The sequence below is a fragment of the Fonsecaea pedrosoi genome (assembly GCF_000835455.1).
Source record: "Fonsecaea pedrosoi CBS 271.37 unplaced genomic scaffold supercont1.2, whole genome shotgun sequence".
In the NCBI taxonomy this organism is placed as follows: domain Eukaryota; kingdom Fungi; phylum Ascomycota; class Eurotiomycetes; order Chaetothyriales; family Herpotrichiellaceae; genus Fonsecaea; species Fonsecaea pedrosoi.
This window is the reverse complement of record NW_013550614.1, coordinates 3,281,859-3,298,334: the sequence shown is the minus strand read 5'-3', so window position 1 is coordinate 3,298,334 and position 16,476 is coordinate 3,281,859. Positions and strand designations below refer to the sequence as shown.

General features: G+C 51.9%; 4 protein-coding genes across 4 annotated transcripts; 2 read left to right on the top strand and 2 right to left on the bottom strand.

Annotated features, from left to right (window-relative positions):
• Positions 1–539: 539 nt before the first annotated feature.
• On the bottom strand, positions 540–3,415 carry Z517_03147 (uncharacterized protein; the record flags this gene model as incomplete). The annotated part of the gene is made up of 3 exons (XM_013432255.1): positions 540–2,050; positions 2,105–2,386; positions 2,434–3,415. 3 exons carry the CDS (start codon positions 3,413–3,415, stop codon positions 540–542), a joined length of 2,775 nt encoding a protein of 924 aa, XP_013287709.1.
• Positions 3,416–6,213: 2,798 nt separating this feature from the next.
• Positions 6,214–6,816, top strand: Z517_03146 (uncharacterized protein; the record flags this gene model as incomplete). Its single annotated transcript, XM_013432254.1, has 1 exon — positions 6,214–6,816. The coding sequence occupies one exon, from the start codon at positions 6,214–6,216 to the stop codon at positions 6,814–6,816; it is 603 nt and encodes a 200-aa protein (XP_013287708.1).
• A 4,719-nt stretch (positions 6,817–11,535) lies between these two features.
• On the top strand, positions 11,536–13,536 carry Z517_03145 (uncharacterized protein; the record flags this gene model as incomplete). The annotated part of the gene is made up of 1 exon (XM_013432253.1): positions 11,536–13,536. The coding sequence occupies one exon, from the start codon at positions 11,536–11,538 to the stop codon at positions 13,534–13,536; it is 2,001 nt and encodes a 666-aa protein (XP_013287707.1).
• A 1,188-nt stretch (positions 13,537–14,724) lies between these two features.
• Positions 14,725–16,054, bottom strand: Z517_03144 (uncharacterized protein; the record flags this gene model as incomplete). The annotated part of the gene is made up of 4 exons (XM_013432252.1): positions 14,725–14,908; positions 15,065–15,214; positions 15,284–15,332; positions 15,412–16,054. 4 exons carry the CDS (start codon positions 16,052–16,054, stop codon positions 14,725–14,727), a joined length of 1,026 nt encoding a protein of 341 aa, XP_013287706.1.
• Positions 16,055–16,476: the final 422 nt, after the last annotated feature.

Genomic DNA, 16,476 nt, shown 5'->3' with positions numbered 1-16,476 from the left:
AGCATATCTGCCCAGGCAGTCAGTCAATCCCGTCTTATCATCATAAGTCGTTGCCATTGCCCATGTTCAGGGCACCCTGGCCCTTTCTCTCTCTCTCTCAGTTCCTCGCCCAGGAGCTTTCTGCCCATGTGGTGAAACACGCGTGGCCATTGACCATGGTGTTGTCTTCGTTTTGTTTCGCGCGCTGTTATTGTCGCTGATGCCCATTCTACGATTGCTCCTTTGCGCGTGGTAAGTGATCGATCACCCTCTCCACTATGGAGCACATGCAGAACCCTTTCCTGCGCACCCGTCCAAGCTGAGCCTGGGGAAGTTGGGCACATGCGGATACGGGAATGTGCGCGGGCACAGGATCGAAGGCGAGTCTGCGCGAACCAAGCAGTATCCCCAGGCTGTCCTTCAAAGTTTGTGGCCTGCTGGGGATACTATCATTGTGTGAACGCGCCCTTGCTGTAATGGTGAGGCACCATGCAGATCAACCTTCGCGTTCTTGTGATTGATAGTTCATAAACCAACTAGAGGCAAAAGAACCCAAAATACTAATGAGTGTAATCCCACCTCCTCTTCAACCTGCCTGCATCAATCACATTAGCAACACTCTGCTGCCACTGTTGAGGGGTCACGAGCATAGCCGCGCCTCCCACTCCGGTTGTAGCGTACGCGGTTCCGGCGGACATGGGCAGCTGGGAGTCTGACACCATTTGCGGTGACGCATTCTGATATGACTGCGACTGCTGTGCGGCAAAGTAGTGTTGTTGGGGCTGTTGCTGCTGAGGGGTATAGCTCGGCAGCGAAGCCGCTCCGTAGGTGGGGGAGCTGGTCGAGGTAAAGCTCGCTTGCATGGATTGCATGTTCCCTGGAGGGGATGCACCGCTGCCCCCGTACAGGGACGGTGGAGGAGCAAGCGCCGACGCGGGAATAGCGAACGCCGTGTCAAATTGGTCAATGATCGGGGTCGGATTCCACTGAATTTCGGTCGCCGACGTCGGCTGCTGGTAGTAACCACCCGCGGAACTTGGGATGCTTGAAAAGGGTGTCTGTTCCAGTTCGTAGTTCTGGCCATACAAGGGTGTCGGAGGTTTGGAATCAGCGGCATAAACCGAAATAGGCGGCGTGGAGAGGTATGGGGTCTGTCGTGTCATCTGGCTTAGATGTTGTGCCCCGTACGGACCAGGCTGTGCTTGCTGCTGTTGCGACTGTTGAAGGTCGACAAGTTTCTGACCCTGTGACTGCAGCGGTAGCTGATGTCGATCGTACGACGGTGGAGAAATAGGAGACGGGCGAGAATTCTCAGACGGTGTTCCATGAGGAAACGACTCCTTGAGTTCAAAGGGCTTGTTGACGTCGGCTGAAAATGCGGCTCGAAGAGCATTGATCTGAGCCTCTGTTTCTGGCATTGGCCAGGCAGAGATACACCGCTCAAGGATCCTCATTTGTCGTACAAAGTAGTCCTTTGCTTCAAAGTTGAACTCTGGATCCGGGGAGGAAAGCGCAACCAGGTGAATCATGATACAGGTTAGGATGGCATAGATGGTGAAATTGATCCCCCTTTGCATCACCAACAACCCCGTCAAATCGAAGTTGGCTAGAATTCCTTCCTGTAGTCGACAAAGGATCTTGGCCGAGTTGTAGCAGACACTCATATGGTGTCGCCACTGACTATCAGCAGCAAACGACTGAGACGCTGACAGCTGTGGCCGATGGAGCATCACGATGGCCAGATGATAATGAGAGTGCATGTTTCCCAGAAAATGGGAAGTCACGTTAGGCGTCTCGCCTGTCGGTGGAAGTGGCAGTTGTAAGTCCGGTGGAAGCTCATCGGGCCATTTCTGAAAGGAAGCGTTATATGCCACGAATTCTTTGTCCAGAGCCCAATCCTTCTTCCGTTGCAGTCTGCGGTGGACGTCCGTGATGAGACGAATGTTGCGGACGTTGCGAACGAAGTATGCAAACTGTCTCGAAATTGTCCGTTCGTAGTCGTCCATTTCAGAGCCCGGCGGGCTTTCGCTAATATCAATAGAATTCGGGTCTACACCGAAATCGGTTCGTCCTGGATATATGTCAGTCAACACAGTCACTCTACGGCAAGAAGAGCAATATTCACCTTGCGGACCTCCTACCATGGTCTCGCAAACCAGAAGTGTCTGCCAGATTCGAGTCTTTGTCAGGCACTCAGTCGGGTCGGAACCACATGACTCCCCCGAGGAATGGATTTCATAGTGTAGATGTAATTCGAGATCTTTTGCCATCGTGATTGCCGTTTTACAAGTCATCCATGAACGATAGTAGTAACCTCTTTTGGGGGCACTCTCTCGCGCTTTTAGCAAAAGTAACAAGGCCTGAAGATTGCTCAACCGTGGACTGTCCAGAAAGAACGGTTCGTGTTCTCCCGCTTGTTAGCAGCGCACAGCCAAAAGGGTGTATCGTACTTACTATTGGCCAAAGCAAGCCACTGTGCGCCTTGCGCTGGATCATCTGACAGGCGACCAGCATTGGCAAAAACGGCTTCCAGGATAAGAGGTGAGATGGATGACTGGTCATTGTGCCACTGATTGTAGAATTGTTGTCTGTTCAGCACTGGCAAGTATGGGTGGACGTTGTTGAAATACGTCTCAAAGGCTTGCATCGCGTCCTCGTGCGACGGCATCAGGGCCGGAGGGATCCTGATTTGAGAGCCTGCATCGGTGCTAAAGGCAGCAGCAATTCGTGGTTCAGGTTCAGGTTCCTGAATGGGGAGGTCCAGTTCTTTGCTGCTTTTTTCTGATCGAATATAGGGAGCGACTCCGCTTTCACCAATCTTGAGCTGCCCAAGGTGTTCCATGAGATCTTCGGCAGTGAATTGGTCGATCGGGGAAGACCCAGCGCGCTCTTGCCTGAAAGGTGTCTCGTCATATTGGGTCTGCGCATACGTTTGAGAAGCATTCTGGAAGGTGTCGTGTAGCGTCCCGGAGATTTGATGGGAGTCGGGGTAAAAGCTGTCGTAGGTCTTTTCGTTGGCTTGAAACAACGGCTTCTGGTGATTGGTCACGTATGCATCGTATGAGTATGGGTTTCCTTGGTTGAGTTGGAAGGCTGGGGCTGAGGGCGCATAGCTCTGGACTTGTTGTTGGCCAGGTGCGACTAATGCGGCTGAGTATGAAGGCGGTCCGCCCGTCTCTTCGGCAGCACTCCCCGGCCCAATATCTCCTGAATCACCGTCCAATCCTCCCGCCGGAGGGATGCATTGAAGTTTCAGCCGAACACAGGCGGCGCAAGGCCATGTGTTGGTTGTGGCAGAGTCGCACTTGATCTTCCGTCGACGACATCCTTCACAGGCTCTCATTACCTTGAGTCGCTTATGTCGGTTATGCTCATCGACAAAGACGTAGTTCTTGGGGCCGGGAGGAGGCGCGGATGACAGAGAATAGCTCTGCATAGTGGCATCTCATCCACTCGGACTGACACCACATTGGGTAAGTGCGAGAACGGCGGGTGCCTCGATCGAGGAGTTGTGGCCGTGGTGAGATGGTCCAGTGTCGAATCAATGACTAACTCGTGAATAAGCGGGCAGCCGGATTGCGCGCATATAAGAACGTACGCAAAGGAGAGGGCTGCCGCAAAAGAGGCGCGTGGTGAGGTTGAACGGAGATGGGAAGAGGCCAAAGGGTGAGCGCGTGCTAAATGGGCAGATTTGGATGATGGATGATGGGACTCTTTTTGTGTAGCGCAACCTCGAAACACTTCGACCTCGGCACGTTGGGGCACTTTGAAGCGTTTTGAATGCACAGGTTAGGCAGAGTCGGGTTTGTGGTCAGCCACAAGAACGTTGGCAGAGGCAAAAACTTCACCAAGTTCGAGGCATCAGGCGTGAAGATGCCTGGGCCATGTTCGAGTCTCAAGGCAGGGAGGATGGTTCCGACGGTAGCGGGCGGAGCGCGTTGACAGGACACGGCCCTCTTTGCACATGCGACAAGAACAACGTACGAGGTACAAGACTTGTTCGCCTAAGAAGTCAGCGGCCGTGGAGTGGGTAGGAATGGTGTTCGTATGCCGCCAGTTTGTGGGAACAGCCACAGCCTATTCGCATCCGAGTTCTTGTCCTTGGTTGTGGTCACGAAAATGCCACCGGAAGGGTTGGAGGGCAGATCTACGCCAGGATCTGATCCTATAGGGGCGACGTTTTAAGATACAAAATAAGGAAGGGGAATTGCAGTCCCAAGTTTGGGGAGTGGTCAACCACTATTGCAAGGACGAATGCTCCTGTGTAGTGAATGGTGAGTGGTGAGTGGTGGGCGGTGATACGGAGCGTCAGGGAACGGACGAGGAATCATTGTTGAGCTGCTTACCCAGCCAGCTTTCACCAGCTCTCTCCCTGGTGTCCCTGCTCACCCACCCATCATCTGTTCGCCATTTTGCCTCTGGCCTCCTGTCTTGAGGGGCTGGAGGCGCCGTCAGCCCTAAATGCAACGTCAGGACTGCCGGCTTGACCAAACTCTGTGCCCTCGGGCTCGCCGCCCTACGAGCCTGTGGCCACCGACCAGTGGAGAGTCAGTCTACACGTCTACAAGTCACCGACACTTCGATCATCATCTCTACCTTTCGCTTCGGAGGGTACATGCTATTTGTGCCAGCAATGTCCCACGTTCTCCATCAACAGCACCTCGGGCACCCGGAGGCATTGAACTGCGCACCAGAGTATGGAGATTTTGCGAGAGTTCCACGGCGAATAAGACCACCAGTTTTGTTTCAGAAGAAAAAAGAATAAAAAGAAAAGAAAACTCGCGAAGCAAAACTCTACAAGGAATATGGCTGTGCGGGTGTGCAAGGGGGCACCATCACTGTTACGGCTTGCGCGATACAAGGATGACTGCACATGCCTAAAGCTGCTCCTTAAATTCCTTGATCCCAAGGCTCAGGGGGTTCAGCGTTACGCTACTCCCTGATCCATGATGGACTGGACAGTTATTGTCGCAGATCAGACAGGCTTTCCCCTGGACAGCCTGATGCCACGACTCGAAGACCTAACGTCAGAGACAGCGCCATAGTGGTTTCCATTGTGCAGTAAGGCCTCAAAAATTCCATTCTCTACCAGATGGTGGGTTCTTCCCGAGGCGCAAACAATGGTTTCTTGTCTGCGCCACGATCGGCCGTTTCGAGCTGTTAAGAGCAAGTACTCGGTAAAGATTGTAGATACAGCCCTGCAGCTGGACCTGTTACCAGTAGGTATTCTTCCGGGAGCAAAACATACTCTGTGATGCTATGGTTGCCTGGAGTACCCCATCTGTCTTGCCAGCACAGGCTCGTGGCGTTAAGAGGACAGGATTATCAGAGGACCGCACCACCAGTGCGAGCCGGTCTCTGCACTTAATCAGAGCTCCTAATTGTTTTATAATCGACAGAAAGCCTCGTTGTTTCATCGATCTAACCAGATATACCAACTACCCTCAAGGGCGTAATGCCTGAACTTCCAGCGGAATGTGTGCGAATACGTGTTCTGCACATAATCAAAGCGGGTATATCAGGACACACGACCAGGAAGGCGGACAGCGGCCCGCCGGAAACGCATGTGATGACATTGGACTCGCACTCGTTAAAAGTTATTCACCCCAACTCGCGTGTCTTCCACCATGAAAAATCCTGCTCTTTGCCACTGAGGCGAAAAGTGCTGACGGCCGAAAGAAGTAAGGTTCCAGAAGCACTTGAGACAATGCCGATCGAAGGCGAGGATGTGGTGGATCACAAGCGGGGAGTGCATCAGCTGTGCAGGGCCCAGAGAACGAAAAGCTATTCGCTTTTGGAGGGCAGCAGACGTCAATATGACACCTGGAAGTTTGGACACGGGTCATGATCTCATCTTCTAGCCCGTGGGCTGTGCGAAGGGAACCTGCGGCAAAGATACCTGTAGATACTGAGTGCTTCAGTTCAAGGCGTATTCTTCGGTGGACAGGCCACAGAATGAATGATCGACACTGTCCCACAATGTGCTGGTGAAGGCGTGCTCCGCAGCTGACTAACCAAATTCCAGACAATAATCGAAGATCAACTGCCAAGATTTGACCACGTGACTGTTCTTTCCAACACTTCCAGAAGATGTCTTCGCCTCTTTTCAATTTCAGGCGCAAAATCCATCTCCCGACCACTGCGACACGATCCACGCGCACTCGTAACCTATTTCTCTCCGTTTCAAGTCGGATAGCCTTCCTTTGAGAAATCACCCTAGCCAAAATCCGCGCCATGGAAGACGGAAAGAATGCGAATCCCCTGGTTCTCAACCCTTCAGATCTTCCGACCCGAAAGCGGCGCGCATTAGCAAGGGACGACCATACCTTCGGTAACTCTACCTTTGCGTATCCCGCGCCGTCGTTCGCTGTCGACCCTTTCACACGTTCCGCTAGTCCGTCATTCATCGAGGCAAGCGACAGCGATGCAGAAGAAGAGCCTATTGATACCCAGGAGATCTATGACCTGATAGCCACCATGTCTGATCCTGAACATCCCATTACGCTCGGCTCCCTGGCCGTCGTGTCATTGCCCGATATTTCCATCAGACCTACCATTCCCAATCGGCCAAACTCGAATCTCCAAACAGTCACGGTCTTGATCACTCCCACAATCCAGCATTGCAGTTTGGCCACTGTGATAGGACTGGGAGTGCGGGTCCGGCTGGAAGAGTCCCTTCCTCCTAGATTTAGGGTTGATGTCAGGATCAAAGAGGGTACCCATTCAACGGCGGATGAAGTCAATAAACAATTAGCAGACAAGGAGAGAGTTGCTGCAGCTCTGTGGAACCCTACCCTCCAGAGTTTTATTAAGAAAATGTTGGAGACATGCGAATGATTAAGGTATTCCCGACAGCGAATGGGGATTGGGAGACACGCCGCTTGTTACACGAGATTACTGGTATCATAAACACCACAAAGGCCCAGCCGACAGAACAGAACTTAAAGAAGCGGAAGGCCATCGGCAAGACTGGCCTCTGAAGCGACAATATTCAGATACCTGACTTCTACAGCCTTTCACGTGATCGTCTTTTGAGCACAGATCTTGGGCTGAAACGTGCATCTACGAGTCTTACTACTCGTAGATGATGCCAAGTCCGGTCCCTCGAGATTGAAGATGCGAGATCAGGCCACGCATTTGTCATGATCGTTACTCAGACAGTTGGAGCGTCCACTCTGGCCAAAAGCCCTCATAAAGAATCAGAAGCTGGTCGGCGTATACGGAAAGAGTGATGGTCCGCTGCTGACGACGCATACACATGTTTGAGCGCGCAGCCTCGGAGCGGGCTCCATGGCGGTAAGCGGCTACCCTACATGGGAGCAAGTCTACTCGTGCACCGAAGGCAAAGTGCACACTCAGCATTGGCAGATATGTCACAAATACTTATAGATCATGTGTCAGGATCCCAAGGCTCATGGAGGCGAGTTTGGGTCTGGGCAGATGGCATTGTGCAGCAAGCACATCGAGGTTAACGAGCATCCGAAGATCCCAAAGTTCCGCTGAAGCTGCTTGGCTACATTACTGCCAAGCTGAACCATTTCATGACCAATTCGATTTAGGAAAGGCATGTACCGGGTAACGATACGGAGTATTCACAGTACAATACCAGTAATTCTCCAGGAACCAGAGAACCTTTGTTGCTATACCTACATACTCGCATGTTTTATTGGCACCTGTTAATTCTGAAGCTCCCTCCTCAGGATTGTTGTAAAGATGTGGTCAATCCAATTCTATAGCCTTCTTCGCAATGAGGGTCAAACGACCACATGAAGAACTGCGCTGGTGAACTCCATACAATATACTAATAACGAGAAGCATGTTGGCACCTCTTTGTCAACGTTATGTGACTCTGCAGGCATCTCAACATACGGTCGACGTAAGTGCTTGAGAGTCGTAGCTTCTGCAGACGGGATGCGTTGCGGTTTTCATTTCAACTCGGCTGCGCTGGCCCTTCGAACTTAAACTACCATCAAGCAACTTGGACGGTCTCCCTCCTTTTGTCCGATCCTCTGTCAATCAAATCTCGGGTCGAGTTAACTGTGACATTAGTACGGCCTTGGAGGACCTGGCTCCGCGGATACATCTGAGCAAGTGAGTGGCGATAATTCATCCACAAACCTCTCTGCGTGCTAATGCCAATGTAGTCCTTTGCTGTGGCTTCAGACAACGTTCAGCCTCATTGTATCGACACATCGTGTCAACCTTCCACAAGCTGCTCGCCACAGCACCGCCTTGACCATCAGCAGATGTATGGAGGCGACGGATTCAATGGACTTCAAACACTTGTAAGTGTCTATGCCTCGCAGCGCATTAGACTCAACTAGTCCGACGTATTGACAGTTCCCTCTTTTCGATCTGAGCTCACTCGACCCATGCCTTCGTCAATTGGTCTGCGTCAAATGAGTTCCGGACTCCAAGTCGAGAGGAAGTGGATCAGTGAAGCTAGGAAGCTGGAACCATGAGCGTAAGAGAACCGTTATGTCAAGAAGTAAACCACCTCGAAGGCTCAGGAGGAATAGATATGCGTGGGAAAACAGCGGCGCGGCGCGTTTTGAGGACAGCCATGAGATGTATCGGAACGCTGCATTCGATTCATGCAAGGTATCTGCAATTCAGGACTCCATAGATGTTCTACCACCGTGAACCTTGCTTTTGTCACATAGTATTGACCCTGTCCAGGACGGTTCTCGCGCACAAGACCATACATTGCGAGGTGTCGACGACGAGCAGTTCCAGGTGTGGCCACGACGAAGATACAGAAGGTAGCAGTCCTGCTCTGCGCAGCTGGCCTCCATAGCCTGGACGGGTTGCTGAACCGCACTCATACCCATCCATGTCTTGCTTTCCTTCTGTGGCAGTGGCAGACGGGATCAAGGGGCACCCGGGAAAAGCAACTATCGCTGATGGGTCTGCAACGTCAAGTTGAAGTTACACTGCGGCAGGAGGATGGAGTACGCGAAATGGCCCTGCTCGTGAAGAAATGGGGGAATCTCAGTGGCGGGAACGATCCCAGCAGTGGTGGAGAGGTGCCAGGATCAGGCACTGATCCGCAGGCTAGTCGTGTGAACTGCTCTCTCCTACTCGTACTCGTAGGTAAGTGACGCTTCAGGATGCAATCAACACAAGCAGTGGTCAATCTCCACAACAACATCAGTACGAATGTTGTTTTTCTACTGAAAGAATAGTTCCTTCTTTCAGTGACGGTGGCAGATCCGAGCACTTGAGAACCTTACAATGGGTAAACTTCTCAGCTGGCACATGGTAACCCTTGCGATTGCTAGGGCGAAATCGCTTTGTCTTTGCGGGATACGGGTCGAACCGAACAGTTTGCTGGTTCAAGATGTACAATTATGTACTTGCGCACACTGGTTGAACACTCCTGGTAATACCATGTTTGTCTTGCCATATACGACCTATTCACCATTGCTTGAAGACGACTACTCCCGCGGCCGCAGTCATCCTGGTGCTCTCGTTTCAGGAACGTCATATGTTAGTTTACAAATCCGTCGGCTTCATGTACTCAGATGGCGAAGGATAGATCCTGTCTCTTGCATCCTCGATGGTTTGCAACATAGTCCGATCTAAACACCGACGTTGTCTTCGGTTTTGACCAGAGCCGTCAATGTGCTCCATCTATCCACAGCCCTTTTCGTCACCTAAAATTAATACAGTGAGATTTCAAAGAACATAGAAGATCCCGAGACCACCAACTCCTATCATAAGCTCTACCTAATAGGTACTTACCTACACAGGCAAGTCTGGTGATGTACTGAATGTGTTGTTGTCGAAATGTCATGTAACAATGAATATTGTGTATGCGAAATTACGGGCCATCTCCACCTAGCGAGACGCCACTCCCAATCGGGCATGAGCTTGATCGGCGCAGGTCCAGGCCTCGTCGGCCAGTCACTCGCAGCCTTTGACTGCACGTGGGGGAATGCAGCATCTCGATTGGTAGACAAAACTTAAAAACCACCTCGCGACCTCAACCACAAATTCAACGCGCCGAGTTTTCCATTCCCCAATTTTATTTTCGTTCCCTTGTAAGCGATCACACGGTTGCTCTTAGTTCTGATGCTTGGTTCGAAGAAGATTTCCATGAAAAAGACCGCGCGGATGGCAAACGGCGCCGCCGCTCATATGCCGGGCTGGAGGAAAGGCATACCGAGAACAAAGCAAGCGGGAGCCAACGACTCCCAGATGCCATGGGGGCCATCCAGAGGGCTGTACGAGGTATCCTCGTCCTAGTAACTGCAGCCGCATGTTTGATGCAAGCGGCACGAGTTAGCGCGGGCGGTGATCAAGGCGTCCATGCTCCCTGCTCAGATCAACCTCACCTCCACCGAACTGTTCTGCGGAATCACCGATCTCATGGAGCTTGTAATCGTCTGAGACTCGATCTCACTCGATCTCGTGGCAGCCATTGTCGAGGATGAGAGGGAGAGAGAGACGTGACATTCCGGCTTTCATCTACGTTTTCATATGTAGTCTTGGTAATACTTGTTTTGTAGATACTGATGAAAGTTTCCATGACATAAAAGCGACTCTTGGCAGAAGGCGTAACTCAAAGTTTGTCGCGTGTGTCAAGCACAAAGTCTGCCTTTTTATCTCCGTCATTTTGACTTGCCGAATACTTGTCGTGCCTGCCTCGTAGCGGCAAATGTCAAGTTTTTTTTTTCTTTTCTTCGCCTTCGTATTTTCGCCTGACGCCGCTCATCAATCTCCAGACACATCATTCATCCACTCCATACACACACCATACACGATGATTCCTTCTTCGACTCCTCCCTGTCCCGCTTATGATGACCCTTGTCGGCAACGCGCCCATTGCTCACTGATGAGCATTCTCCATCTGGATATCGCTCCACCTACGACCCTAGCCAGCCTCCCACCTCCCACCTCCCACGGTCCCTCCCACGGTAGCCATCGACTTGACCCTCTTATCGTGCAGCTCGGGTTAAACCCAACAAGTCACATCATCCGCCTGCAGCACTCGGCCCCCCTCTTCTAATCTCATCCATGACCCTTACCTCCCCCCAATACCAATAACAACGGCACGCTGTCACGCCCCTCGTGTACCTTTTCTGTCGCTTGTGGACGAATGAATTGACCTGTTTGCTACTCGTGGCTCTCTCCCGCCTGTTTTTGGTATGCTTCGCCCGTTGCCAGCTCCCATGGAAGGCCTCTTCAGTGGATAATACCTCCCCTGCAAGCCATCCGTCACTTCCGTGCGACAAGCCTTTTTATACTATGGCCTGGGTCCTTTGACCTGTTGCTTAGCCCATGTCCGTCGACTCTCAAGCTTTGGCCAATTGACGAGCTGCCTTGGCTGTCGTCAAGATCGTTTCTTATTTTTCGGGTGCGAGTCTCCGCTTTCCTACACAAATTTCTTGTGCGCTCCATTTTTCCCATAAAAAAGCCGGTACCCTTTTCTTGAACTTTACTTCCACTCTGTCAACCTCGACTCATCAACATCTTTTACCACAACCTCCGCCCCCCCCTCAGCCTTGTGTCTCCTGTATTCCATCCTTGGTATATCCCATTAATTGATACACCATGGCTGGCAACGGAGAGGACGAGGTCACGCGATATGGGCCCAATCCCCCGCATGGTCCCGATGTTTCGGGTACTCACGCCCCCTTTGAGGATCCTCATCTGGACATGACCACAAATGAGAAGGACGTCTTCCGATACCTCCTGAAGCCCGACGACCTGTACGACGAGAATGGCGTCTACTGGGCTGACCTCCCCATCATCAAGCGAGTCAAGTTCGTCTCCAAGGTTGACCGAGAAGAGACCAGGAGAGAGTTCTCCGCCTTCTGGGAAATCTTCAAGAAGGACCCTCTAGCGCCCGTCGGTTTCTACTTCCGCAACATGGTTCTCCCCGGTGCCGGTCTCGGTCTGGAAGGTTACGTGCTCTTCTCCATTGGCAACATCAAGCCGCTCTTCCAAGGCGCATTCCCCGATTGCTGGAAATCCAACAAGATCTGCAGCAAGACGTGGATCAACGCTGTTGACTACCTTGAAATCTGCGGTATCATCTGTGGTCAAATCCTCGTCGGTGTCATCGGTGACTGGATCGGCCGTCGCTGGGGTCTGATCCAGGATGCCACAATCATGTTCATCGGTCTCATCATGCTGGTCTGCGCCTGGGGTGTCACCCAAAACGGCTGGGTCATCTGCTACGCCTGGTCGCTCTTCTTCTATGGCATTGGTGTCGGAGGTGAATATCCCATGACTGCCACCTCTGGTATGGAGAACGCTGTCGGTTCCGGCAAAGTGTCGACCCGTGAGGATCGTCTGCACAGAGGTCGCAAGGTTGTCAGCGCCTTCTTGATGCAAGGTTGGGGTCAATTCTTCAACCAGGTCATCCTCATCATCTTGCTCTTGGTCTTCCACCACGGTAGCGGCAACGCCCCGTACTCCAAGGTCGCTGCCCAGTATACCTACCGTGTCTCCTTTGCCATTCCCGCCGTCGGTACCGCTTGGCTGATCTACTTCCGTACCTTCAAAGTCAAGGCCAGCGCCAACAGACAGCTGAGAATTGCCAAGAAGAAGAACGCCGTCACCGGTTACGACGTTGAATCCCTCAAGTTGACCTTTTACTACTTTGGCGGTCGTGTCATCGCCACTGCTGGCACGTGGTACATGAACGACGTGTTTTTCTATGGCAACAAGTTGTTCCAGAGCGAGTTCATCAGTGTCATCATGCCTGAGACGAAATCCATCATGCCCGGTTGGCTGTACAACCTGATCAACGTTGGTGTGTCGCTATGCGGTTACTACCTGGCCAGTTTCTTGGTTGACAACAAGCTCTATGGCCGCAAGCACATGCAATCACTCGGCTTCTTGATGGACTTTATCTTCTTCATCATTCCCGGCACCCAGCTTAGCTACTACACCTCTCGCGACCACATCAAGGAATTCCAGACCATGTACTTCCTGTCGTCGTTCTTCCAGCAATTTGGTCCCAATTGTGTCACCTTCCTTGCGGCCGCCGAAGTCTACCCTGTCGCCGTCCGTGCTACGGCCCACGGTTTCTCCGCTGCTGTCGGTAAGTTGGGCGCTCTGACTGCCGCCGTCGGCTACAGCTACTGGTCCACCCAGACCAAGTTCTGGGTTGTCCCGTGGTTTGGTCTTGCTGGTGTCATCATCAACGTTCTTTTCATGCCCGACACGACCGGCCTCGATCTCAAGGAACAAGAACGTCGGTGGGCCTACATCCGCGCCGGTCGCGAGAAGGACTACCATGGTATCGCCATCCACCCCAAGCACTTGAGCTTGTGGGAGCGCCTCCGTGGAGTCGGCAAGCCGTATGACCCTGAGCTTGACTTCAAGCAGCGGATTGAGGAGATGCGTGGCGAGTGGGAAGCCCGCATGCAAGCCAGAGCCGAGGAGAAGGAGGCCGACGACCTTGCCCAAGCTGAGGATGATGATGACTTCCACTCTGAGGTTTCGTCTTACTTCAAGCGGTCCACCAAGTCACCCAACCTAAAGGGAATGGAGAATGAGAAGATCCCTGAGGACCGGGAATTGAACGGCCAGAATGGTATTTAAACTCGGTTTTTGTTTCGGACAAACGGAAATAGGAGATACGAGACGCACTGCAAGGAGAGAAGGGATCGTACGAGGTGGACGATGTGGGACCCTGTTACAACAAAGTCGATTCTCTTTGTACCTTTGGAAGTGGCAACAAAAGCGGGATAGACCTTCTTTGCGAAAGAACAAGTGTCTGTGCGTGTGGATCATGTACCGGCAGCAAAGGACCGTTGCTTTTGAGAGTGAGAGAGAGAGATTCCTCCCCATGACCCAACAACCTAAACGACCCCCCCGACTACGCCCACTCGTAATTTTGGTGACACTCCATTCTATTTTTCCTTTTTCCTTACCTGGTGAATACCGCGGCTCACCGCTTGCGATATATATATATATATATATACACTGCAACTGTTACTGCTACTGCTACGAGGAAGTATTGATAATGCCAAAAGATGGAACATGACGATATGCTTCGTTCTTGTTTGGATGTGAATGTGACAATGGATATGAATAGGAATATAATATGAAGACGAATACGAATATGGATGAATCGAATCGCGCGTCTCTGCTGCGAAATGAGTGCGAGGACTCGGTAGAGCAGGGGGACAGAGCCAGTGAGCTGGCCAGACAGCCAGACAGAGAACAACGCAACACACCTCTACAGACAAGTTCCGGGTAGTGTGATCGGAGCACAGGACCGAGGACCGCCTGCCGGGTTTTGGATACGTACATACCGAATACATTACCTCTGATTCCCTCTGTCCCGACTGCCGAGTTAGTTAGCTAGGTACTTATCTTGTCGTTCCCCCTTGCCACTCCAGTCCAGTCCACACCAAGACAATACACTACTTTGTACCTTGTACACTATATGTACTACTATTAGTGCCTTCGTATTAGATCCAGTCCATATTAGACGAAACCAGATCGGATCACTCCCGAGGTTCCTGCCTGCTCATTCGCTTGTTCGTTTTTTTCGCTCTCGCCAATCTCCTCTTTCTTTCTTACGAGTGGTATATGTATCATATATACCCCGAACTATGATTTATCCTTTATCATATTCGTTCAGGAAAGGGAGCCAGGCCGCTTTTTATGTACTCGGGCACGTGACGGAGCATTGGGGGATGGAACAAACCGAAGTACAAAGCTAGTAATAATAATAAAAAAAAAAGGGTCCAGTGAGGGCAAATTGTCACACTACTCTTATCTCTAGAAGATATGGTCTGGGTTTGACACGATACCGTAGAAAAGCTGGTTGGCCCACGGACCATAAACAGCCTTGCGCAGGGGCGCCTCGAAGAGGTCGCGAATCTGGTCGAGACTGTAACCGGCATTGATGGCCAACTGCAGCATGACGCGAGCCTGATCACCTCCGACATAACCAGATTTGATCCTACCCAATACATTAGCAACCTGATATAAATGAAAAAAAAAAAAAGCTTGGGAAGGTAAAAATGATGCTCGATCACGGGATTTTGAGCCGCCCAAAAAAAAAAACCAAAAAAAAAAAAAAAAAAAAAAAAACAATTTCTGTTCTCAAGCCACTTACACTGGACCGGGGGTGATTCCTGGAACACCAGCACCGGTGATGGGTCGCGGCGCCGCGACAACGGGTATTCCACGGGCGTACAGGTCGGTGGCGGCTGCTGTTGCCGTAGAGCTGAGCGAGGCGGCGCCGGCACCGAGAATCACCAAGCCCCTAGAGAGAGTCAAGTCAGACCTGGACATACACAACTAGCCAGTCGTCCTGGCGGTCACTGCGACTTACTTGGCACCGTTGGCGACCGCAGCGTACATGAGAGAGGCGTCAAATCCCTCTGTGGCAAGGGGTTAGCACTGAACGTATGAAGCTATTTTTTTTTTCTTCTCTGGCTCAAAATCTTGATGACAACTTACGGTGTCCGTAGAGGGTGATGACACTCGGCAGAACCGTTGTGGTGCTGATGTCGAAATAAGGGCGGCCAGTAGGCAGGGCAGCGTCAAAGTAGTAGTACGGCTGACCGGCCAGGAAGACGCCCACGTTACCCTGCTCAAGCGATTTGAAAGTATCGGGTGTGTTGGCATCCAGCTTGGTCGAGTAGAATATGCTGGTCAAACGGTCGTTCAAGGATATCAGGCCGCCGCGGCCAACGGTGTCGGGAGACACGGCGGCGGCAACTGCTTGGTAGAAGTTGGCACGGCCGTCCGGCGAAACGTACGTGTCGGGACGCATGGCGGCTGTAACGATAAAGGGCTTGTTGCACTGGAACGTCAGGTCCACGCCGAATGCCGTCTCCGCAAGGGTGTTCGTGCCGTGGATCATGACGGCGGCAGTGATGTCAGAGCCTGGCGAGCAGAGCAGCCTGTTTGCGATCTGCGACACGTTCAGGAAAGTGGATGAGTTTATGTTTGAGCTGCCGCCAGGGGATGGTATGCTGATATAAGATAGCTGGGCGACCTGCAACACCTCTGACACGTTTGCAACCAGCTCCGGGAATGTTGGGCCTACACCGCTGCCGTAGTTGATGTTGTCTACACGACTCCAGTTGGATGCTGACATGAGGGTGGCTGAGAGCGGTCCAAAAACACTATAGTTTCGAGTTAGCCCGGGTGGACTTTTGAGCGACTTATATACGAGATGGGCCACTTTGATGATAGCTTTGAGGCCCCGCAAACGGAAGGGAGCTTGCTGAAGACTTACACAACCTTGGGCAACGAGGCATTGCTTGAGATATAGTCAAGGGTCGCTGCGCCGCCATGAGGAGCAGCGAGAGCTCCGGCAGCCAGCCAAACGGCGGCAACGAGACGAGCATACATGATGTACAAAAAGCTCAGGTGGGCGCAAAGTACAAACCAAGCGGGAGAAGCAGAAGAAGCAGACAGAGGAGTAGTCCGAGTTGTAGAGTCGGAGGTGCGTCCGTCGCCCTTAAATATCCACAAAGTCCTGTTATCTTTTCCCTTTGACAAACTATCTATGTACCT